We start from the raw sequence: 24,686 nt of genomic DNA, 5'->3' as shown, positions 1-24,686 counted from the left end.
CACTTTGGTCAAATTAGGCAAAATAAGGATCCATTTGAATGAGGCAAAATCTGCTAGCTAATATATTTGAAAATCAGCGAGAAACTGAATACGTAAATGGTCCAAAACGCAATGTAGAAGTCCATTAATGTGTTGATATTCGGGAAGAATCCATTAGATAAGTAGAAGATTGAGTTGTTTTCATTGTGAAAATAGCTGAGCACATCAAGTTTGAGAAAACGTATGTTTCTAAACTAAAAAATAGACAGGGAGTCTTCAGTGGATACATTGCTACAGTTCTATTACGTTGTTTTCCTACACATATTTTTTGCTGGTATTTTTGTCTTTATTCTACTGTGTAGAAATCGGGGTGAGACATCACATTTAGTCAATCATATGGCATGCAATGTAACAACCACCAATGTGTTTTTTCAAAAAGTGTTGTTGATCTTTAGTTTTTCCAGACTTTTCTATCAATTGTAGCATTCAAGAGTGAGATAGGCATGTATGGAAGACCTTCAGCATGCACCTGGGCCTACCTTCTCCCTGGTCCATCATTTTCCTGACCTGACATCATTAAGCACCGTTAAAGAAAAAAGTCTCTTTGTGTGATCACTAGTCCTGATGTCTACAGCCAGAGGGTCCTTCCCAATGACATCTGCTTGTGACGTCCACTGTTCAGCCTCTAAAATGATCAGGAAGAGAGAGAGGTAGAGACCTGCTGACTGCATACCAAGCATTTTACTGTCATTTAAAGTGCAGCAGAAGTAAAAAAGAATTTTTGGACGGACACTATAATTTACAGTTTTTTTACGATGTTCTATCTGAATTTTCTTTAAAATAAAAAACATCTATATTGATTCTGACTTTTCTACATCCAGCTCACAGGTTTATCATTACTTTGAGAAAAAGATTATTAATTTAACCCTTTTAGAAGAGAAGATATGGTCATTTGTTCTGGGAATGTCATTTTCGAGCCTGAGACCTGAAAAACAGGCTCAGGGCTTAACAGGTTAAAGAATAACTTTTTTTTTAACATTTTCAACATCGTGGATAAATCCTTATATGCTCCCGGCAACACACTGAACATCAACTTTGCTTCCTTATGACTCACCCCTACTTTAGTGAGAGCAATGAATCTGCGTCTTTGATGCGCACAGGCGGATGATGCGCAGATCATCCTCTGGCTACAGCCTTGACCGGTACTTGCTTTTGATCAAAGTGGGGGGGGGGGGAGACTCGCTGCGTGGAAACGGCCCGCTGAACGGACCTCTGACACCTGTTAGCGCAACTTAAATTATGCCGTTTAAAAACATACAAAATAAAGGGTGGTGCCGGCCGTCAGCGAACCGAGCCAGCCGTTCTGTGATTCTCCAGAACACAGATGGCCAGTCCGACCCTGGGTGGAGGTGAAGGGAATGGAATGAACACTTGTACAGCCTTTTTGGCGAGGTGGGGGAACTCGGTCTCCACAGATAGCCAAAAGTGTCACACTTTACTCGTCTTTTTCTCGTTATTTTTTTCTCATGCTGCGCCTCCCCTGAAGCTCTCTGGCGCCCCCCCAGGGAGGCACGCCTCACACTTTGAAAACCGCTGGTCTATACTATACAAAAAGTAGCAGATACAACCCGACCGTCTCCATGTAAACGGGGCCTGAGAGAGAGACTAAAAGCAATAACAAAGGCTCTGTGCGTCAATACTGAGATGGCCCCCTAGGGAGCATTCAGACTGCCATCTATGGATGCTCTATGACAGAGAAACACTCATAACTATCAGAGAGGGAGGCTTAGGGATTGAAATAGTGCTGCGGGCCTTTAGACGATCAAAATAACTTCGGACCACCCCCCAAACCTGCAGGACCAAACACCAACGAGGGTGGCATGTTCATTCAGAAGGGGCGGGTGGGTATATTTGCCCTGGCACTTCCCCATTGGCTCTGCTGGTGCTGTTCACCCTAATGCAAACTCAATAAATGCACTAAAGGAAAATTCAATATGCGGAAAAGGACTCCTTTAAAATCAGGTAGAGAGCAGCATCAACATTCTGGGCTAAGCCCCGGATCTCCAACAATCCTAAATCCGCCACTGTCACTGCTCACTATTCTTTTTAAAAACAACACAAGGCCTTTGCACTACAGCGTCTGTTACTCACGCCCCTGGGCAGAGCTCGTAACTCTGCCCCTGGTCTGCTTTTATCCGTACACTCTTGGTTTCCATGTTAGGTTCCTTTGCTGGATTGCAGCCGCCTCTCTCCACTCAGCTCCTCTGCTCGTACTTCTTAATCCGATGGACCCTGTGTCCCAGCTTTCTCTTATTGCATGCTATGTTAATGTGACACTGCTGTTTTCGTTGTGTTCTGTTTTTATTGTGTAGCATCACTGCATTTCAACCCTGTTGTGCAGAATGACAATCAGCATAGTCCTTTTATCCTTTAGTCATGCTGACTTTTTTCCCTAGCAAATATTACTCCTCAACAACCTGTGGTGGAAAGTAACTAAGTAATGTTACTAAAAATATTGTACTTATTTTGCTAATCCATTATATTTCAGAGGCAAATCTCATAGTTTTTACTCCACTACATTTATTTAACACTCACAGTTACTTTGTACACATACTGTGCAATACTGTAATGTACTACTAATCTTAACAGTATTTCACATATATAAAAAGCTTCACATTGATGCTTCACATGATTCAAAACAGGAGAATATAATAAGCATAATAATATAATACTGTATAACAAGTACTTTGATGTTTATACTTCTCTACTTTACCTTGAGTTCCACCATTTTTAAATCAGGACTTTTACTTGTAATGGAGTATTTAAAGACCGTAGTATTTGTACTTTTACTTAAGTGAAGGATCTGAGTACTCAACAATGGCAACAACTACATTTTCAGTTTGATCAATACTACATGCAAAACTAAATAAGTGCCTTCTGCCTCAGCTGTTTTTTGGTCCAAATTTGCTTTAATATGATGTGAACTTCATTACGATATACTTTATTGTCACCCTTCGGAAATTATTTGTGGACACCGTCTTGCAGTTCCACAAAAGATACAAAAATCATATGACATAGTACACGATAAAAGACAAATACGTGTAAACACAAATTGCTGATGTGCACAGTTTGCAAATCACACATATACACAGACAACATACTGACATTAGTGACCTATTACACAACTCCCATGGCCAACATTCAAACTATACATTACATTTGTTTGTTGATAAGCTTAATGGACATGGTAAACATTAGCATTTAGCTTAAAAGCACCACCGTGCTAACTATAAATACAGTGTCACAGAGATGCTAACATGGCTGTAGACCCTTCTTAAAAACGCCTTTTCCTCTTGATTGTTTTGTATAGATTTGTTTACAACAGCACACATTAAGACATATAATTTATTCTGTGTAACATACTGTAATTTGCAACCGAAACAAACGAGTACCAAGGGACTTCCTGCCTGATTATGTGTTTTTAATTATTAAACCATATTAGCATATTTAGTGCTTCTGTACTAGTTTGTGCTATGCATTAAACAGTATATGTGGCCTTGAACCACAGCAAACCAACATGCTGTTTGTCCTCATGAATTATTGTGTGATTGAAATGCCTACTTTGTGGTTATGGCCGGAAACAACCTGAGGGAGGGGTGCAAAAGGAAAATGAAGGAAGGGAGGATTGGAGCTGGTCGAGGCCGGAGGGGGATACGGATGAAGTGGAAAAAAGAAACCAGGTGCAGATTAAAAACATTACAAGAATAGATGTGGTCTGAGGAGAAGGTATTAAGAGATCTGGATGATGAAGATAATAATGATGAAGAGGAGGAAGAGGCTGGGAGAGGAAGATGCAGAGAAAACAAAGAAGTGTGTGTTTTTCGTTCAGTAAGGATCTCTGTTTGGTGGTCTGGTCCATAAAAAACCCTGTTAATGGCTAAAGGCCGATGGCTTTTACCGCCAGGGGCCAAACACAGTCAGTAATTGTTTTCTTATTTGTGTGTGTGTGTGTGCTGCTGTGGATATGTGTTTTCATTTTTGATAGAACAAATCACAACCGGCATAAGTCCATTACGTCCTAAATGGACTCATCTGTCCTTCTGGCTTTTTGGGTCTCAGATAGAGAGTGAAAATAATCCAATCGGCTGGATATAAATATGTTTGCTTGGGCTAAAAGTATGAAGAAAGCTAACCAGATAACAGAGAGTCCCTAGCTTTATCTCTCCACAAGAATCTAGATCCCCCACCTTGACACTCCAGTGACACAACCAGAGGTAATATTGCTCAGACGTTATGGACTGACCATAGCTAGTGTCTTTAAAAAGTATCATTTTCTTTCCTCGTAAAACATATGCAAATCCGTTATTTTTTAAATGTTGAATTGTTTATGTCAACGTTAATTTGCTAGCAGTATTTTTGATTCCCTGTCATTGATGGACATATAACAATGTAAAAGTAATGAAATAATTGTGACAGGACAGGGTGAAAACCATAGACCTCGCCCCCTCACTCAAAGAAAAGCCACTTGATTTTGTTCAATATCAACACAATAAATGAAAACTAAAGTACCCAACTTGTGTACATAATAAGTTACACACAACAAACTTGGTCCAGTCGGCCATCGTGAGATCAAATGTGTGAGGATCCACAGTTCTATTTCGTATATGGCTACGCCCTCTAATCGCTATTGGGTAATCCCCCTGCGCACCCGCGCAGCACTGAAAACACTTGTAGTCCACGCCTGCCCGCAAGGTGGGCCCCACCCTCGGGCTCCCTTCTGGTATAAATAGGAAGGAGGCCCGACAATCTGCTCCCTCTTTTCTTCAGCACCCCGTTACTGAAGCACAAGAGACACTTCAATTGCAGAGTAAACATGAGTAACAATTGTGTGAGAGATTGTCCCTCATGTGGCTCTGGGTTCATAATGACTTTTCGCGGGTGCAGACGGTCAGGAGTGACCTGATCTGGCCACGCTTCCCAGCCATCAGGAGGTTCCAGGAGGGGGTGGCGGCGAACCCGAGGACCCTGAAGGCTCCGATGGCCACATTTGTTCCCCTCACCAAGGTGGAGGGGTTCACAGATGCTGGTTTTCCAGCCGCCCCTTCTCTGGAGCCGAGCCTGACGGCGTTTTTTGGGGTAAGACAGGCCAACATAATCGCCGGACGGCGCCCTACGTTGAGCGCCCTACGTTGAGCGCCCTACGTTGAGCGCCCTACGTAGAGCGCCCTACGTTGAGCGCCCTACGTTGAGCGCCCTACGTTGAGCGCCCCCAGAGACCAGTATGTCGCCCGCCAGGCCAACCGGGTGCACCAGTGTGCCTTTCAAGTCACCAGCACGTCAGTTGGCTCCAGCCTGCTGAGCTCCAACAGCGGCACCAACGTCTGCAGCAGCCGCAGCGTCCCCACCGGCCACAGCGGCAGAGGAGGCCGCAAGCAGAGATACGCAAAGGGGAGTGAGGCTCCCCCGCTCCTGGTCTGCTCCACGAGAGCCTCCGAGGAAGCAGAGCCGGTTCTGACGTTCTGGGGTTGCAAGTAAAATAAAGTGTGTTCATTTTCCAACTTTTTGTACTGAGTCATCAGTAACAAGTGTTTCTCACATATCCCCCCTGTGTAAGCCAGCTGCCTATAATCGGTTACTAGCCAGCAGGGCTCGTTGCAAAAGCCTGCAGGTTTTAACCTTGGGTAATAACCTGCAGAGCTCGCGGCATTCACACGGTCATAATAAACCCATGAGCGCCGTTATAACGCCTCATGTGAACAGCACTGCACACACCTCCACTCATCCCCTGAGCGTGTACGCGCCTCATGATGAGAGCCGGAGTGAAACGCAGCGTGTGGAGGCTCCCTCGCAGCCCTTTCGCCTCACGGACAGCGGTGGCGAGGGCAATGGCGTGGCTCGTCACAATGAAGACCATCACAGCACATCAAAGAGAAACCAGAACGAGGGAATGAGACCCATCCTTGATCTGTCAGTATTCCAGGCTGAGCGCCCCCAGCGGCAGCGCCCGCAGCGCCACGGCGTCAGGGCTCGCAACAGAAGCCTGCTGGTTTTAACCTGTCGGTTAAACTGCAGAGCTCGCTAACTAAGCTAGCTGCCACTGACCTGTCGATAGCAGGGATAACTACAGAAGCCTGCTGGTTTTAACCTGTCGGTTAATAAACTGCAGAGCTTGCTAACTAAGCCGGCTGCCACTAATCTGTTGATTAAGTAGTCAGCAGGGCTCACTGCAGAAGCCTGCTGGTTTTAACCTATCGGTTAGTAAACTGCAGAGCTCGCTAATTAAGCCAGCTGTCACTAACCTGTCGTTAGCAGGGCTCGCTCCAAAAGCATGCTGGTTTTAACCTATCGGTTAATAAACTGCAGAGCTCGCTAACTAAGCCGGCTGTCACCAATCTGTTGATTAGTAGACAGCAGGGCTCGCTGCAGAAGCCTGGTTTTAACCTGTTGGTTAATAAACTACAGAGCTCGCGGCATTCCTCTATCCGAGATACACCTCGTACAACAGGGGCTCCGTCCCACGTCTCCGCTCCCCCGCCACCCCAGAGACAGGGTCTTCCGGTGGCGGTGAGTAGAAGGGGAGTGAGGCACCCCCGCTCCTGGTCTGCTCCATGAGAGCCACCAAGGAAGCAGAGCCATTTGTGATGTTTTGGGGGGGGGAGTGTGAGGAGAATAAAAGCTATCTATTTTCCAACTTTTTGTCCGAGTCATCAGTATCAAGTGGTTCTCACATGTCTCCCACCCTGTGTAAACCAGCTGCCTATAACCTGTCGGTTAATAGCCAGCAGGGCTCGTTGCTAAAGCCTGGTTTTAACCTGTCGGTTAATACATTTCAGAGCGCGCTAATTAAGCCGGCTGCCACTAATCTGTTGATTAGTAGACAGCAGGGCTCGCTGCAGACGCCTGGTTTTAACCTGTTGGTTAATAAACTACAGAACTCGCAGCATTCCTCTGTCCGAGATACGCCTCGTACACTGTAAATCGTAATAAGTTGACTTTACTTAACAAAGTTCAGGAAACCGATTGCCTCAACATTTCCAAGTAAAGTTAATCATTAATTTTAAGTTGTTTCAACTTAAAAGTACTGAGTTCAGGCAACTTATGTCATTACAGTAAACTTGAGTAGACCCAACTCAAGATCATTCATTACGATGACTATAAAAAGTTAGTTTAGACAACTAAAAGATCTGAGTTATGTTAAATTAGCACAACTCATAATAAAAAGTGAACCTTACTTGTCAAAGCAGTTCATTTTACTAGGGTAATATCAGGAAACCGATTGCCTCAACATTTTCAAGTAAGCTGAACTTAAAATGTTAAGCTGTTGTAACAAACAAGACATTTAAATGGTAATGATAATCACATTTTATTTGTTTTGTTAACAAACATATTTGGAGAGGCTGACTTCTGTACTTCCATCAGAAACATTTACACATTTATACAAACATACTCTGTGTGTACTGCAACGCGGCCTTTGAAAAAGAATAATAATAATAACAAAGAAAAATGTATTTTCCAAAAGAGTAAAGGTCCCAGTGGTAGGTGCTCTGACTCAATGCATCAGGGCATTTTTGAGGCTGACTTCTGTGCTTCCATAAGAAAAATGTACACATTTATACAAAAACAAACTGTTTTAAACTCTGTGTGTACTGCAACGCGGCCTTTGAAAAAGAATAATAACAAAGAAAAATGTATTTTCCAAAAGAGAAAAGGTCCCAGTGGGAGGTGCTCTGACTCAATGCATCAGGGCATTTTTGAGTGATTGCAGTTTTGGTTTAAGGGACTTATGGCCAAGTGAGAGCATCACCCTTTGAATAAATTCAAAACTGTTCTTTAGTTGTTGAGGGTATTGCAAATTTAGGGCGTAGATGAGTCCAAAAAGTAGGCACATGGCATCTGGGAGAGTATTGATGCCGTCCATCACCATTTTCCCTTCCAATATGATGGCGATTGATGACGGTGCAAGGTGGAGTGAGTCAGGTGAAGCCAGGCTGTCTTCAGGGATGACTGTAAGGATCCCGATGGAGCTGTTGGAGATGTCCGGGTCATCACAATCCTATAACATAGGCAACAGTAAAATTACAACCACAATAACATTTTAAATGCAGAGTTTACCTTGGCCTGCTGAAGGCCCACTTTTGGCCAGTATCATAACAAAAGCTAAAATATATTTATGTAACACAAGGGACAGGATAAAATAGATTGGGCGTCCTGTGGCCTAGAATTTAAATAATGATGAAAAAAGACTACTTACAAAGCAAGTCTTGAAGAAGTCATTGTTTTCATCACCCAGGATGACAGGAAGGCCTCGGAGGACTGCTGTTCGCTTGCCATTAACATCTGTACCCTGAAATATATTGAAACACACATTACTCATAAGTGGTGAAGAATAATTTGTTAGCAGAAAACAAAAAATGTATGTTATTTGTGTATGAAAAAACTTACCGCTGGTGCCACCTGTTGCAGATACCCCTCAAGTTTGCGACCGACACTTCCCCCCTTGGATTTAAAGATGTCAAAGAAGCGGGGAGTGTATTTATCCAGTTCTTTGAAGAATTCTATCTTCAAATTTTTGCTCGACACGCGACAGAATTCTGCCACAATCTATGGGAAAAATTTTAAAATCTCATTTAAAGCCATCTTGGTCCTACATTAAAGAATAAAAAACACTAACATAAATGGTGCTAAAAGTAAAGTATGGAGGCATTATTGTAGCAAAACTATTAAACGTGTATCTTAATCTGTGTGTGCGTATTCAGATGTGTTAACGTATAATACAATCAGTAAATATGTTCTGAGATTTTTGAGCATGAACAGGAATCTTCAAATGTGTATTAAGATTCTATCTGAGATTCTATCTATCTCCAAAACTTAAAATACAGACAAGTGTCTTTTTACACAACTTTTGCAATACTTTTCCTAGGAAGATTTATAAATGCATGCAGCAATCAACAAATGTGTCTGGGGATTTGTCAAATACACATTCACAAATCTTAGGACACATTTACAGATTGTTTTAAAGATTTCGATATATGATGTTTTGATAGAATAATGGCCCCATATAAAGTGCTTTTCAAAGAATCATGTCACTTCAGTAGGACAATTTGAGACAATCAGATATAGAAGTGTTGTAAATCTGTATATCTGGAGGGCTTTGCAATACTAGTTTCCTGCCCAGTGTAATTGTTTTGTGTTGCTTTTGTTTGAGCAGACATTTTGGGACTCTGAATTACAATAAGCAATTCATTTTTCCCCCCCTGTGTTTTGATAAAATGTGCATAACCAAAATGATAAAATGATATTCGAATTTAAACCATCCTAAAACAGGTAAACAGTTTCAAAATACCTGACTTTCAGCAAAGAGTGCTGGCCATCTTTCCATGATGTCCTTTACTGGTGGCTCCAAGGTCACAAACTCCCTTCTTCTCAGGGCAAAAGTAGAGTCCATGTTCTTTTTTAACAGAGTGGCATTTGGAGATCTTTTTTTCATCTCTTCCACAAGTTCCGTTATTTTGGACTCCATACTAGTCTCATCTTCACCATCAGGTAAATTGGGTAGGAAGTTCACTTCAAACCGCTTGGGTCTTTTGAAAGGTCTTTGAGGCGCTTGGCCTTTTCTTTTCCCTTCATTTATGGCCACATCATTACACCCAGCTCGGCGTAGTTTTGTGCGATAATTACCCATTTTAAATTTGACGCTATTTTTCCAGCCATTACATCCATTGGAGGAGCCTGGTTCAGCGAGACATGGATGTTTTTGAATAAGAGCAGTTGCAACATCAAGGTATTCTTCATCACAGGGATATGCCTTGAAGCTGTAAATAGACTCAGCAAGTTTTTCGAGGATCTCATGCTTCATGTCCCTGGGCACTTGTAGATATTTCTTGTCCCTCATATAGAGGAGATTTGCTTGGCGTAATCTGTATTCAATGTCTACAGGAAAAGAAGGAATTTCAAAGTTGTCTGGCCATGGAGACCTTGTAAGACTTGACCGACTTTCGGGGGAGGAAATAGACATGGTCTCTGTGTCAGCAGTGCTTGGTGTGGGTGTTGGCACCAGGGAGAGGATCTTTATGGTGGGTTGCTCAGGCAGGTCAGCAATGTCAGCCAGGTTGACGAGTGCATTGTTGAAATCTGGATCCTCATACTGAAGGCAGAACTTGTATTGAAGACCCAGCTTGCCCTCAAGCTGTTCAACAAGTGATTCAAGTGTCTGAGGTTTCTCATTCAGTGTAATCTTCCTAATGTCACCGTCATGCACAATTACTCGTAGAATGGTCCGTGTCCCCATTGTTTGTTGTGATTCTAAAAAAGGATTCCAAAAAATGAAGTTAAATTCCTGTTTGATACTTCAAATCACATCCAGTCAGCACATAATATAATGTCTAAGGGTCACAAATGTTCTGCCTCTAATTTTGTAGGCTGCCAGAGGAAACGGGTCATTCAGATCACACAACATGTGCACCGAAAGAAATGACCCATGACTGCATAGCTCATAAGAACGCAGGTGCTCATTATACCATGCTGTCAGATGTTTGCACAAAAACAATACATCACTGTTAATGACAATGATTTTGTCAATTTGCCTGAAATCTGGTAGAGCTGAACAAGCACCAACAGACACAATCATATCTGGACTGTATTTGATGCCTTCAATGCTCACAGATGATGCAACAAAGACAGTGTTCTGAGCTGCATTCTTCTGTTTCAGTAAGTTCTGAATATTCTCTGGGAAAGATGAAACCAATGAAACTGTCACCTTGTCCATTTGTATAGAAGGTTTGAAAAATGAGGAGGAATCCACATGGTATGCCATCATTCTTTGATGCCTGACAGCCAGAGTTTGTGTGACGTTTTTGAAGTGTTTTGTGTTGCGAATGACTTGTTTGAAAAAATTGTGTTTGCCTTCAAAGCGCATTGTCCACATGTCTCTGAGTGGCCCATGTATTCTCATCAGCTGTGGATAATGCTCAACAAAGTGGTGCTTGGGGCGCAATCTGAAATGAGGAAATACTTCTAAAAGTAAGCCTCTATGCTCTGAGATCTTGGCCTCGAGAAAATCAATAGAATCTTCCGTTAATCTAAATGATGCTGCCAGGTCTAGTATGTCCTTCAAAAGCATCAACATTTCCCATGTTTGATCATTCTCTGGGACATCAAATCCAATCATGAGTGGGAGAAGTCTTGTCAGGGCCCAGTTTTCATGGGCGTTCCCGCCGATGGTACCTCTAGAAGCAAATGTAGCTGGGATGGTCTGAGGCTGATCAGTTTTGTCAGTGAATTTGTAAGGGAAGTTTTTGATGGCTTCATTCAAGGACTCAACAGAGATGTACTTCTTGGAGATCAAATCCTTAATACACAAAGACATCTCAATCGGGACGATACCCTCCAAGAGGTCATGCATTAGGTCAGGTGGAAACCCAGTGACGGTGTGGAAATGTTCCAAATTCTCTCTTAAAACACAAGGACCTTTAACCCCATACTGTTTTACCAAAGTTGGATCCTCTAAAACTTGAGAAACTTGCATGTCATGATTCTGGCTGGTTCTGCGCTCAAATTCTCCTGAACGGACCTCTTTCAGCTGAATGTCACTCTTCTTCACCATGCAAAATCGGCAAGGGTGCTCCACTGTGAAACATTCCTGGAAACCAGCCAAAGAATGAGCCCCTAGGTTATCAGCTGACACATAGAGTACAGTTCCTTTCACACACTCGCCTAACTGTTCAACATAGACACCGTGTTTTTCAAGAGTAACCAGGTCTTTTAAAAGTGGGTGAAGGACATCAGCATAGCCATACTGTTTGACTGCACTTGCTCTGCATAACATTGCTAGCTGAATAGAGTGAAGAGAAGATCTGTGTTTTGCCGGAAGATTGGCAAGGACCCAATACACACCACACAGTTTGTGTTTCTTTCTTGAAGTGCCCAGAGGATTGGCTATCTCAAAGTCATCAATGTAAAGCCCAAGGACAATCCGGAGGGTCTCAGTTTTAAAGAAAGCCTTCTCACGATAGTGTGTGCCATCTCTATAAGTGTTGTATCCATCAACAGAGGCATCTTGACTGAGAAGTTTTTCTAAAACATCAGCTCTGTTTAACAATTTTTGTAACATTTCCATGATTGGCACATAAGTTAGTGATTTTGATTCTTGTCCAAGCTTGTATTCAACTGGCATCACTAGAGGGAATTCCTTTTCAAAATATGATGCTCTTTTACAAGCTGTGGAGAGTGACCTGCCAGCATCAGTCATTTTCAGGAACTGGTTATTCTCTTTGACAGCATTTTTAATCTCCCTCAAAACAGAATCACTGTCAGTGACACCATGTTCATCAAGAATGTTCTTAATGGCATTATGCAAAAGAGGCTCTGATAAAAGAACAATCTGATTCAGATGTTGGATTACTTCCTGTACTGCAATGTCAGATATATGCAAGATTGCCTGCAGTTTTAGAAATACAGAGGCTAAATTGTGTTCCAGTTGATGCGGTAAATCATCCAGATTTTCAATTTGAGCCTCTTCCTCATTTTCCTCTTGAAAAAAACCGATAGGATCATTGTGAAGAGCCTCATCTTGTGGTGCATCTTGAGACAGATTTGGATCTGAATTGTAAGCTGCACTGGTCACAGCAATGTCAGGCTTCAACTTCTTCTGTCTTGGATGACTATGTTCTTTACATTTATGAGCATTAAATGTTGAGTACACATTGCTCTCAAAAGTGCAGTTTTCAAATGGACATTTCACCATTTCCTGTTTTTTAAGATGTTGGCGCAAATGGGTGAAGAAAACGACTTCTGTACAGGGTTCTTCAAAATCGCAAAGAGGACAATGGTATATCACAGGGATTTCACCAGCTTCGCTCATCTGCATATCATGGAAGTGATGTCTTGTTAAATGGACTTTCAAGGCATTAAATGACTTGAATGAACACAGACAATCTTTGTAGAGGCATGGAATTGGAGTGGTTCTGGCATAGCTTCCATGTTTTAAGCGATAGTGCTTCAATAGCTGAGCCCTCTTTTCACAAGAAAATATGCAGTACTTACACTTCCAATGCATGTTTTCTGTCTCTGAAGATCAATACCTACAGACAAAAAAATTGAAAAACACAATAAGTTAAACTGCATTCAAACTATACAGGGTTTCTGCACAAATTCTGAAATGAATTTTCATGCATTTCCAGACCATGACAAAATATAGAATAACACTTTACCAAACTAATAATGCAAATAAGGCCTGCAACTATGTTAGAAATAATTTAGAAATGTTTTTTAATATCGTCTTGTGTTATTTTACAATGTTTGAAAATATACAATCCGCCCGTATATATATATATCAGTATGTAGTTAAATGTGACGTTTTTTAATTGTAATTAAATTAATTCATTTATAAGGCAGCTTGTGTTAAAATATTGCATGTAAAATATTAGTTTTTAGTGTTTTAGGACGCGGTAGGGCTGTGCGGTATGACAACAAATGATATGATGGTATTTTTCCTAATTATAACGCAGTGTGTGCTCTCGTGTGTGTGTCGGGAGGGGAGCCCCGCCCTTCAGAAACAGAGCTGAGGAGAATGTCTTTTTCTAATTTATTTTTTATATATGCAAATTGCAACTGAAATAATCTATCTACGGTCACTTTATGCATTGAACATGTGCTCTTTTATTAAATAAACTAAACGCTTATGTTATTTATCCAATTTATGTGCATTTTTCAGTGTCCACTGCATTGCTTTGCACGTTCTCTCCTCAGCTCTGTTTCTGAAGGGCGGGGCTCCCCTCCCGACACACACACACACACACACAAATGCACACACTCACTGTCAGAGACAAGAGCGGAGGAAAGGAGGAGAACAACAAAGTGTAAAAAGTCAAACAACAAAAGTCAAAATCCCGTTTGTGTCCCACACACTTTCAAATTAGTTTATCATTATTTGTTTAGCCTCAAGCCGTCATGTCACGGAGGAGCAGGACACACAGCCTGCCTAAAACGAACGTAGCTTGCACATTCTAAAAATAGCTCACTGATGATGATGAGCAAGTAAAAATTGTTAAAGAGCAACTTGCAGGTTAGAGACACCAGTGAATAAATGTGTAGGAAAATGATGACTACGCTAGATTTTCAAAAAAATATACAGAAATATACACTACAGTGACATCTGGCGTCGTTTTGGCTTTAATATCGTCTGTTAGCTGAGTTTCTTCCCGTGAAGTGGGTATGCATCATTAATAGGTTTTTAAATGTTAAGAAGCCCTCAGACGCTGTTTTTTGCAAGATGTTGCGTCCCGCGGGGGCAACCCGGCTTAACAGGCTAAAGTGAGAACAATAGCAACGCCTAAAATGGCGGTAGAGGAGAGTGCAGCAGTGGCTAATGTGTGCTAACAGGGAATGCAGCAGTTGCTAAATGTTTCAACCGTTAACGAACATGCTGCTTTTGCTTTTACACAAGTTTTCTTCAAATACATTTATTTTACCGGAATTAATTCCACGGCATATGACCTACATGACGGGCTAACTTTCTTAGCTTCAAAGTTAGCTCTTAGCCTCTTACCTTATAGCCTTACCACGATTTTTACTTAAACGCGGTAAAAGTCGGTTTTCATCTGACTAAAGAGGATGACTCATTACAAAAAATAACGATAGCTAACCCTGAATGATTTTGGCTAACTTCCCAACTCTAGCACAATATTGTTTGTTAAAACGTACCTTCTCATACGGCTCTGCTTCTCATGTCCAGACTCTCGACAATGCTTTCTTCCCGCTTCGTTCCATGACCCATGACGTCGGTCTGACGTCTCTGTGGCAAACTGCGCATGTGTAGTCGCCGAAGCCTTCCGAGTTCTGTCGAGTTTCTCCGAGTGGTGTCCACGTGTGTTCAAAGAGAGCTGCTCACTCATACTTTAAAGTAACGGTTACTTCAAGCTGATGAGTTAAATAACTTCTCTCACAAGAAAGTAGTTTTAACTTTGTTATATTGAGTTAAGTTAACAAATAATGTAGATATCAGTTGATGTCACTATTTTGTTTAAGTAAGGTTAACAATTACAATTTACAGTGTACACACGGCCATAATAAACCGCCGGATATAGTCAGCACTTCGCCCTGTTGCTGTACAATCAATGTGTTGATTTGCACAGACAACAGGCCACGGCAGCCTACCTCAATCGCCATGGAGGAGTACGATCTGCGCAGCTTCTGAACGCAGGCGGCTGCTGTTCTGGGCGCGCACACACGTTGCTCTCCATCAGAGCAATGTATATTCCCGGCGAATTGAACAGAGGGGCTCGCAGAACGCAGCAGCCGTTTTATGCGAGGAGTACGGAGACTCAGACCTGTGTCACGCACACTGGCGGGTCACTGGCGCCTCAGTTGGATTTGGCTTTGGTGTTACGCGCACTAAAGCAAAGCCCCATTTGAACCTTTGGATCAGGTTCCCCTTAAACTGTTATCAGCCAAAGTAGGCTATTACTGTTTGCTCTAATAGCAGCGAAAAGGGTGAGTGATTTGTCTGCTCTCTGGCTCCGTCATGTCTCCGGATCCAAGGAGATGGCAGTTCAGCTGTTTTACGCCCTAACCCGGCTTCATGCCTAAGGTCATCACAACTATTTTAGGTCAAGAGTGATCACCCTGGCTGGCTTATTCCCTCCTCCTCACAGGTCGGAGGAAGAAGCCACATCTCATCTCCTCTGTCCTGTGCGCGCCCTGTCTTGCTATGTGGCGCGCACGGTTGCCTTGCGCCGTTCTCAGCGCCTGTTTGTGCATTATAGAAAGCGCTCGTTACTGCAGCCTCTGTCTGCATAACGGCTGTCACACTGGCTGTGTGAGGCTGTGTCGCAGGCGTATATCTCCTCTGGGGTGGATCCCCCGGAGAACATCAATGCGCACTCCACCAGAGGAATTTCCTCCTCCACGGCTTTGCACGGAGGAATGTCAGTGGAAGACATTTGCACTGCTGCATCTTGGTCTTCCCCCTGTTCATTTATTCAATTGTATTTGAGGGATGTCTCCCATTCCTCTCTGACACACCCTGTACGTCACAATTGAGGTCACTTTGCCTTCAGTGCCCCATTCCTCCATGAGAGACCTCATTGCAGCAGTGATGTTAACCGCTGTATGAGCTTCAGGGAAAGGCAGCACTCCCAAAAGCACTGTGGGCAGCTTCGCAGGGTCATCCAAATAATGGCAGGTCACTGCTAGATATGCGTCCATATTAATGGAGGTCCACATATCAGCAGTCAGGCTCAGAGCCTCTACCCTCTGCATGACAGCCTTGGCCTTCGTCTTCTCCTCCTCATAGCGCTTGACCACCATCTCCTTTAGAACCCGTCTGGCTGGAAGAGTGTATCTAGGATCAGGCAAGGCCACAAGCTCCTTGAAGCCACAGTCATCCACGATGGAAAAAGGCTGCGAGTCTTTCACCACCATATTCACAAGAGCCCCATCCAGCTCTCGCTTCCGGTCCACTAAAACAAAGAAATAAAGACATAAAGAATAAAAACAAAAACAAAAAAAGCAAATAAGAATTTATGTGAAATTGCACTCAAAGGAAGCAGACTTGTGAGCAGTCTATGCTTGTGAGTCATGGAATATAGTCATAGCATATTGTGTTAGTGTTACTAGTTAATAATAATATAATACATACCATGTATGTTCCCCTGGTTCACAGCAGCTCCATGTTTGGCACTGAAGTGCCTAATCATGGAGGAAGTATTCCCATGATACTTCAGTTCAGTTGAACACACCAAGCACTGAACCTGTAAAGAAATGCATTTGTAAATAAAAATGCAATTTCAGTCTATAAAGCTATAGCCTAAGGGCTACATTGATCATATACATAATTGTACTTTAATGCTACTTAATATAGATTTGAGATAAACCATAGCTATAATACTGTAGTTGTCCAACCTTATCATGCGCAATCAGATTGAAGTGATCCCACATCTCAGAAATACCTCTCTTCCTGGCTGGCTCCATTATGATCCAAACGCAATACTAACAACTCAACAGCAACAAGGCAAACTACGACGACAATCCCACAGATTTTTTGGAGCGGTCATAAAGTGTCACTTACTAAGTGACGCTCAAATTCAAACAGTTTCAACCAGTCAGAATCGAGACGAGGCAGTGCATTGAATCACCTGATTGGACGGCGAACCAGTGAGTTGATTCATTCCGGAAATGAAGCAGTTGCTGGTTCGGACGTCAAATGTCACGTGATTTGAAGCAGTTGCTGCTTTGGACGTCACATGTCACGTGATTTGAAGCAAGCTTCGAAGCACTGCTTCTATGGAATTGGAAGTCCAGGGTTGAAGCTCCGTTCGAAGCTTCAGTGTCAAACTGCCATCACTACCTGTTAGATAAATGCACGTTTTGTTCAGCCGGATAATATCCACATGTCTACCCTACTTTTATTATTTTCGAATCATAAATCTAATCGATAGATTTATGATCGATAGATTTATGATTGATAGATTTCTGATTAGCATAAGTTCGTTCATGATGGCTCACTTCAGTGATTGTGATGACATCGTTGCGAAATTATTAACCGAGTCATTTTCAAGATTGAGTTACAAGATAAACTGGAGTGGGAAAGGATCAGCTGCATGACCCGCAAGTGCTTCATCCAAAAGGACAGGAGGATGGACTTTGTGTTTAAGTGATTTGATCATCAAAGGTAGGCCTCAGTCATTTTCAATGTGGGCCGCCGTGCCGACTAAATTAATTTGTAATTGTTACTTGGCTGGGGGTGCCCTGTCATGATTGGCGTTTATATAAATGGTGTTGTTTTGTGTGGTAGAGGGTCGCTGTCATTGATGCGTTTTGCATCCCGGGCCGCTGTTTTGATATTCCGCTGAAGTATACGCTGTGACATAATATCTCTTCTTCAAGAGGGAAGCGGGGGGGGCCTAGGTATAAAAGTCACGGCTCGCCACTGGCATAAATAATACTCATTACATTGACACATGCATTATTTTTGAGAAAAATAATGGTTGTTGGTAATGTATTAGCGACTCACACAGATGTATGATTTCACTGCGTCCGTTGGCTCCCACATAACTTGAACCCCGGCTTCAACACACGCTGCCGTGTGAACGAGCCGTAAGTCTCCATTTTGCGTTTTTCAATCCTTTTAAAACGTGCATGAAAACTACTTGCAGTTCAATTTGGAACTTACCAAATCAGCATACATTGTGACCTTCAGTGGAAGCAGCAAACCTGTAAACACAAAGGAAATAAATAAATAAACAAGGTGTATTTAAACAATCTTAACCCAGCATAAATCACACACCCTCACCCTCAAAGCATGGTCAACAAGACGGGCAGCGTGTTACAAGGAGATTTGGGTTGTTTCCCCCTCCCCACTGTCCCTTCCAGAGCGGCGTGGTCCGAGTACGGGTTGCTGCAGAGCAGAGATAGACCATCAGCCACATAACTATAGCGGTACCAGAGCTTTAAAAACGGCTCGCCAAAGTATAAACATCTCTAACGCTGGCTGGGGTCTGGCTGTATAGTGTATTTAATATGCTGCAGTGTTTTTTATGAGCAGAGCACGCGTTGAAAATGACCTGGTTTAACAGCTTAAAAACTAGCTAGCACATAGCTAAACTTGCATAGCCCCATATAAAATACCAACCCAGTCTCATGGCATTTCGTGTTCACCAACACAATTTCCCCCTTTTTTTCGTGTTGCACAACACAAATTTAAAAGCAATGAATTTCTATTGGTAGTCTCACGGCATTACGTGTTATAGGAAGACCGGAAGCTGTGTTGTTCATAAAAACATGTTTTTACTCAATATCAAGCCACAATTATTGCTTTTATTTTAAATCTTTTGTTGCCGTCTGTGAGGAAATATAAATGGGGCTGAGAGCCACAAGATACTGAAATCTGTATTTTTTAAATCTTTTTTTCCTTCTAATTTGTTAATCTTTTCAAAATAACACACTGTTATTTACTCAACAATTATCCTTGTTTTTATTTATTGGTTTATTTCCATAATCTCTGGCTTTTTTGGCGTCCGTCAGGAATTGAATTTCAAAATAAAAATAACCGGAAACAGACGTAGGCCTCTAAGATTTTAGGATGGACACTACACTACCCGTAATCCCCAGCTATCGTTTAGGACTACAGTCCCCGTGATTAATCTTCAAGCTCAAGGATGTTGGAGTGGCAGTGCGCCAAGGTTAAGCCGAGCGTCAAACAGCTGTTTGAAATGGAACGAAACCACGCCAGACTATCCAAAACTGGAATCGAACGCCCCCCCAGAACTACACATGTTGGCTATTGTGTTTCACAAAATGTTCTATGGGACGTCTATACTGACCGTTTTCGTTTTTCCCACAATTAGAAGTTGCCATGACATTGGTGTTATCAAATGTAAAACATATAATTAATAAATGGGTGAAAATCGCTTGTGTCCATAATGCGCAGCATTACCCAAATGACAGCTCATTGTTACTTTGTAATTCTACTCTACTACAATTCTGGTATGTTTTCTTATTTAAAAGAAGACCTTAATCTAAAGTATTATTTAATGTTTAAATAAAGGTTAATTCATTTTTCTGTTTTGCACATCCTCCTATTAATATCTTTGTACATCCTGCACTAAACTGTTTTATTGTAGAGATCACTTAGTATCTTCTTGATTTTTTATATTCTATATTTCTATCACAGACCTTCTACTTCCCCCCTTTGAAAGTATGTACTCTTAATATTTTTTTAATCAAATATAACACATAAAAACAATAATTCAATAACGTGCTTTAACCACTAGGCGGTGCACACAAGGTACACACAGCTATAATAACTTTGTATTATTAGTGTAGGACACCTATGTATGTACAACATCTGAAGATGTGTAGTTTTATTCATGCTTTCACATAATTTTACAGCATATTGCTATACTATTTCAGACGCAGTATTTACATTCTTATATTCAAAGAAAATCAGTAATATCTTTAAAAACTACAAGTCATTTTATATCAGCTGTGCACCGTTATGGTGTAAATATAACCTATCTATGAATTAGATCAAATGTAAAAGTCAGCCGAATTAGTATTGATATTGCAAGGAGTCGTATTGTGTGAAGAGAAATTGAAGATGTTGTTTAATTGTTGATATATTTATGATCCACGTCAAGTCTTCAGTTTCGGCTGCATTTCTTCCAGTTTTTCCAAAGGTCTTCTCATCAGGGCTCTATAAATAAAGAACTACGGCAGATCTGTAATATGTAATGCAGCCGAACCGTGTATTACAATGCTGTTGTGTGATGACTTTCAAAGAGAAAAGCAAGAACACTCGGAATTAAGTATTATTTTATTCTTTTAAAAATGTTTTTCCGATTTCATATCATATAAACAACTAATCTCAACATGCATTGCAGCTAAAACATCCAATCAGCGAGCTTAAACCATAGCTGAGGATCTTGGGTAATCGCTCGAAATGCCTACGTCTGTTTCCGGTTATTTTTATTTTGAAATTCAGATGCAACTGGGACGTGCCGGACTATCTCCAGAGGAACGCCTTCAATGTATGAGGTCTGGTGAGTGCCTGTATTGTGGCAAATTGGGGCATTTCCTTGCTGGCTGTCCTGTCCGCCCAAATGGAGCTCGTCAGTAAATTTGGGGGTCCTGACGAGTCTATAAGCTACACCTCTTGTAGCCCCAAACTTGCGCCAATTTCTCATTCCTGCCAGACTTTGTGCTAACACTCTGACCTTGCCCCTCTCAGCCCTCATTGACTCTGGAGCAGAGGATAGTTTTATGGACCTAGAACTAGCCAAGCAGCTGGGGCTCAACTTGGAAACGTTGGAGGATCCTATGACTGCATATGCCCTAAATGGACAAAGGATTTCTAAGGTAACAGAGCAGACACAACCCGTAACCCTGATCATTTCTGGAAATCACAGAGAACTCATTCAGCTTAAGGTCATTTCCGCCCCTGCTACCCCTTTGGTTCTTGGTTACCCTTGGCTTCGCACCCACAACCCACATATAGATTGGGCTGGAGGTAGAATAATTGAATGGAATCAGTTTTGTCATCTTAACTTTTTGCAGTCTGCAATGCCACCTGTCTCTGTTCACCCCACGCCTGTTCCCTGTGCCTCTGCTGTAGTAGATTTATCCGGTGTTTCTGATGTTTACCACGACCTGAGGGAGGCCTTCAGCAAGGATAAGGCTCTCTCTCTCCCTCCTCACCGTCCTTATGATTGTTCCATATACAGTATCTGCTCCCTGGTGCTCCATTACCAACCAGCAGACTCTATAACCTGTCCCGGCCAGAGAGAGAGGCCATGGAGAAATATATCAGCGACTCCCTGGCTTCTGGAATAATTCGCCCTTCCTCCTCCCCTCTGGGTGCTGGGTTTTTCTTCGTAGACAAAAAAGATAAGTCACTCCGACCCTTTATTGCCTTTTGCGGTTTAAATAACATCACAGTAAGAAACAAATACCCACTACCCCTGCCAAACTCTGCTTTTGAGACTCTCCAAGGTGCCACCATTTTCTCTAAGCTCGACCTCAGGAATGCATACCACCTGGTTCGTATCCGTCAAGGGGATGAGTGGAAGACTGCCTTTAACACCCCCCTTGGTCACTTCGAATACCTTGTCATGCCCTTCGGGCTAACTAATGCCCCAGCTGTTTTCCAGGCCCTAGTCAATTATGTCTTGCGAGATTTTCTCAACCATTTTACTTTTGTGTACCTTGACGACATTCTGATCTTTTCCAAGGACCAGGAGGAACACCAGACCCACGTCCGCCTGGTCCTACTGAGGCTGCTTGAAAACAAACTGTTCATCGAGACTGAGAAATGTGAGTTTCACCAGGAACGGGTCAGCTTCCTGGGTTATATCATCAGGCAAGGCAGGTTGGAGGCAGATCCATGAAAGATTCAAGCTGTCACTGAGTGGCCAGTCCCCACAACTCGGAGGGAGTTACAGAGGTTCTTGGGTTTCGCCAGTTTCCACCTCCGGTTCATCAAGAACTATAGCAAGGTTGCAGCTCCACTCTCCAGTCTCACTTTTATAAAAGTCAAGTTAACCTGGACCACTGTTGCTCATGATGCCTTTCTTAAACTCAATTCTCTGTTCACTTCTGCCCCCATTCCCATCCAGCCAGACCCAAGCAAGCAGTTTGTGGTAGAGGTAGATGTGTCAGACTTAGGGGTAGGCGCTGTTCTGTCACAGACTGCAGGGCCAAACAATAAACTTCATCTGTGTGCCTTCTTCTCTCGCCGTCTTTCCCCAGCAGAGCGAAACTATGATGTGGACGTTGGAGGAGTGGCGACACTGGCTTGAGGGCAGCGAACAGCCATTCATAGTTTGGGCCGACCACAAGAACCTTGCATACATCCAGTCAGCCAAACGGCTAAACTCCCGACAAGCCAGGTATGCTCTCTTCTTTGGCCGTTTCAATTTCACACTAACATATCGCCCCGGTTCCAGAAATACCAAGCCTGATGCCCTGTCCAGGTTGTTCTCTTCTGAGGGTCCAGTTACCTCTGATGACACTATTTTCCCCCAGAGTTGTGTGGTGGGTTCCCTCACCTGGGAGATCAAGAACTCCATCCAGGATGCGCTGATGGAGCAACCAGACCCATGTAACGGTCCGCCTAACCCTTAATTTGTCCCCAACTCTGTCTCAAGTTCTGCAGTGGTTCCACAGCTCCTGTTTCGCCAATCATCCAGGTGCCAACTGCACACTCTCCCTTCTCCGGAGACATTTCTGGTGGCCAAGATACTAAGCAGTTTGTTTCAGCCTGTACAACATGTGCTAGGAGTAAGGCCTCCCATCAGAGACCTGCGGGATTGCTCCAGCCCCTTCCTATCCCAAGTCGACCCTGGTCACATATTGCACTGGACTTTGTCACCGGCCTACCTCCCTCACAAGGTAACACAACAATTCTTACAGTTGTTGACCGTTTCTCCAAATGTGCCCATTTTGTAGCCCTGCCCAAGCTCCCCTCAGCCCTGGAGACCTCCCAATTAATCACCCAGCATGTATTCCGTCTGCATGGAATCCCGGCTGACATCGTCTCCGACAGTGGCCTTCAATTCACCTCTCAGGTTTGGAAGAATTGTTGTCATTCTCTTGGTGCATCGGTCAGTCTAACCTCTGGATATCATCCCCAGTCTAACGGCCAAACTGAAAGGACCAATCAGGACCTGGAATCGGCTCTCCGTTGCGTAGCCAACCATAATCAATCAACCTGGAGCTCCCATCTACCCTGGGTAGAGTATTCCCACAATTCCCTCGCCTCTCCTGCTACTTTCTCCATTTGAAGCCTCCTTAGGGTACCAACCACCCCTGTTTCCTTAAGAGGAGAATGAGTTGGCAGTTCCATTCGTCCAGCAACATGTTCATAGGTGCTATAAGATCCTCTGCCTGCCGTGCCCAGCCACCTTCCCTCCTGCTGTGTTCCTCCGTGTTCCCTCACTCCCCTGGTTGAGCCTGCTCCCTCGGCACCCCGGATTCCAGGATTCTGTCCTCCATCCCAGCACATGGTACAATCTCTGGCCGTGGCTTTTTGGATTCCCTTTTCCCCTGTTTTTTGATTATTTCACTCCTGCTCTGTCCCCTGCTTCAGCCCAACCCCCACAGATCAAGCCTGTTTGAAAAAAAACATTTTGTTAACTTCAGTCTCCGTGCCCAGTGTTCAGTATTGTGGGTTCACTGCAGTAGCTTTTTTGGGAGCGTAACAAATTGGTGGAGCTGGTGACCCATGCACTGGGGCTCAGTTTGCGCGGGGGTCCCAGGTTTTATTCCGGTTTGGAACCGTTTAAACATTTCATCCCTCTGTCTCAAATTTCAAAACACTATAACTCTCCAATAAAAACTAATCTGGCCCAAAAAGTTCTAAACATCCCCCTTTTTCACTGAGTTCTAGCTGGGGCTAGTGTGCTTCGCAGTTGGTTCATTTTGCGAACCACTTAACAGCCAGTTTGCTTTTCCAACCACCAGAGTCAGAGAAAGAAAGAAATCATGATGCATCGTTCATGTCGCTGCAACACTTTGTATAAGGAATATATATAATTATTTGTAACACAAGTGTTTAATATACACATCTTTTCTTAACGCTTAATACATCGTTAGACAACACAAATACCAACACTGTCTACTTCGTGTAGCGAATGAGTCCTTACTACAAGTCAATAATCTCGAATGAGGGACAATAGAGGCTGAGATGGGCTAGAGAATCAGAACAGTAGGAGGGGAAATGCAGTCGCTTTACACGATTGATGAGTAGAAAGCTGAGCCAGAAGGCCAAGCTTGGAGGCTGGAGCTACCTATTCATCTTCCTTCCTAGTTCCTTCTCTCATATGGTCATGAAGGGTGAATCATGACTGAAAGAACGAGATATAAATGCGGATACAAGCGACTGAAAGGACTTTTCTACGGAGGATGGCTGGCATTCTATCTCCCTAAGGGTAAAGGTGAGAAGTTCGGACATCGGAGGGGATTCGGAGTAGAACCTTTTTGTAGAAATATATATATCTGTTAAAGACCAAAAAGGACAATGAAAGCTTCAGAAAAAAAACTAAAACTTAAAAGGATTATCTCTCACTCGACGGTGCTTCTAAGTCACTTCTGAAAAATGCTGCTCCCCTAAAGTCAAAAGCGTTCCCTCACAAGAGCACTTCAAGATAAGCAGGATTATTAATATTTCAACTGATGTATCTCCCAGGTGTGATAAAGGTATTTTTGATTAACCT

The 24,686-nt window shown here is 42.8% G+C and overlaps 1 protein-coding gene across 2 annotated transcripts; it reads right to left on the bottom strand.

Moving 5' to 3' along the window:
* Nucleotides 1-7,135: 7,135 nt before the first annotated feature.
* LOC307039187 (sterile alpha motif domain-containing protein 3-like) lies at nucleotides 7,136-14,979 on the bottom strand. Of its 2 annotated transcripts, XM_079681030.1 has the most exons (6): nucleotides 14,680-14,979; nucleotides 13,021-13,058; nucleotides 9,323-10,281; nucleotides 8,422-8,580; nucleotides 8,231-8,323; nucleotides 7,136-8,032 (listed from the first exon to the last, which is right to left on the bottom strand). In XM_079681030.1, the coding sequence occupies exons 3-6, from the start codon at nucleotides 10,265-10,267 to the stop codon at nucleotides 7,712-7,714; spliced, it is 1,518 nt and encodes a 505-aa protein (XP_079537156.1). In that variant the 5' UTR covers nucleotides 10,268-10,281; nucleotides 13,021-13,058; nucleotides 14,680-14,979; the 3' UTR covers nucleotides 7,136-7,711. The 2 variants fall into 2 exon arrangements, with proteins under 2 accessions (XP_079537156.1, XP_079537157.1); XM_079681031.1 differs by lacking the exon at nucleotides 14,680-14,979 and having other exon boundaries at nucleotides 13,021-13,486.
* Between the last annotated feature and the right edge of the window lie 9,707 nt (nucleotides 14,980-24,686).

This window comes from Notothenia rossii (genome assembly GCF_949606895.1).
Source record: "Notothenia rossii genome assembly, chromosome: 5".
In the NCBI taxonomy this organism is placed as follows: domain Eukaryota; kingdom Metazoa; phylum Chordata; class Actinopteri; order Perciformes; family Nototheniidae; genus Notothenia; species Notothenia rossii.
This window is presented reverse-complemented; position numbering and strand designations above follow the sequence as displayed.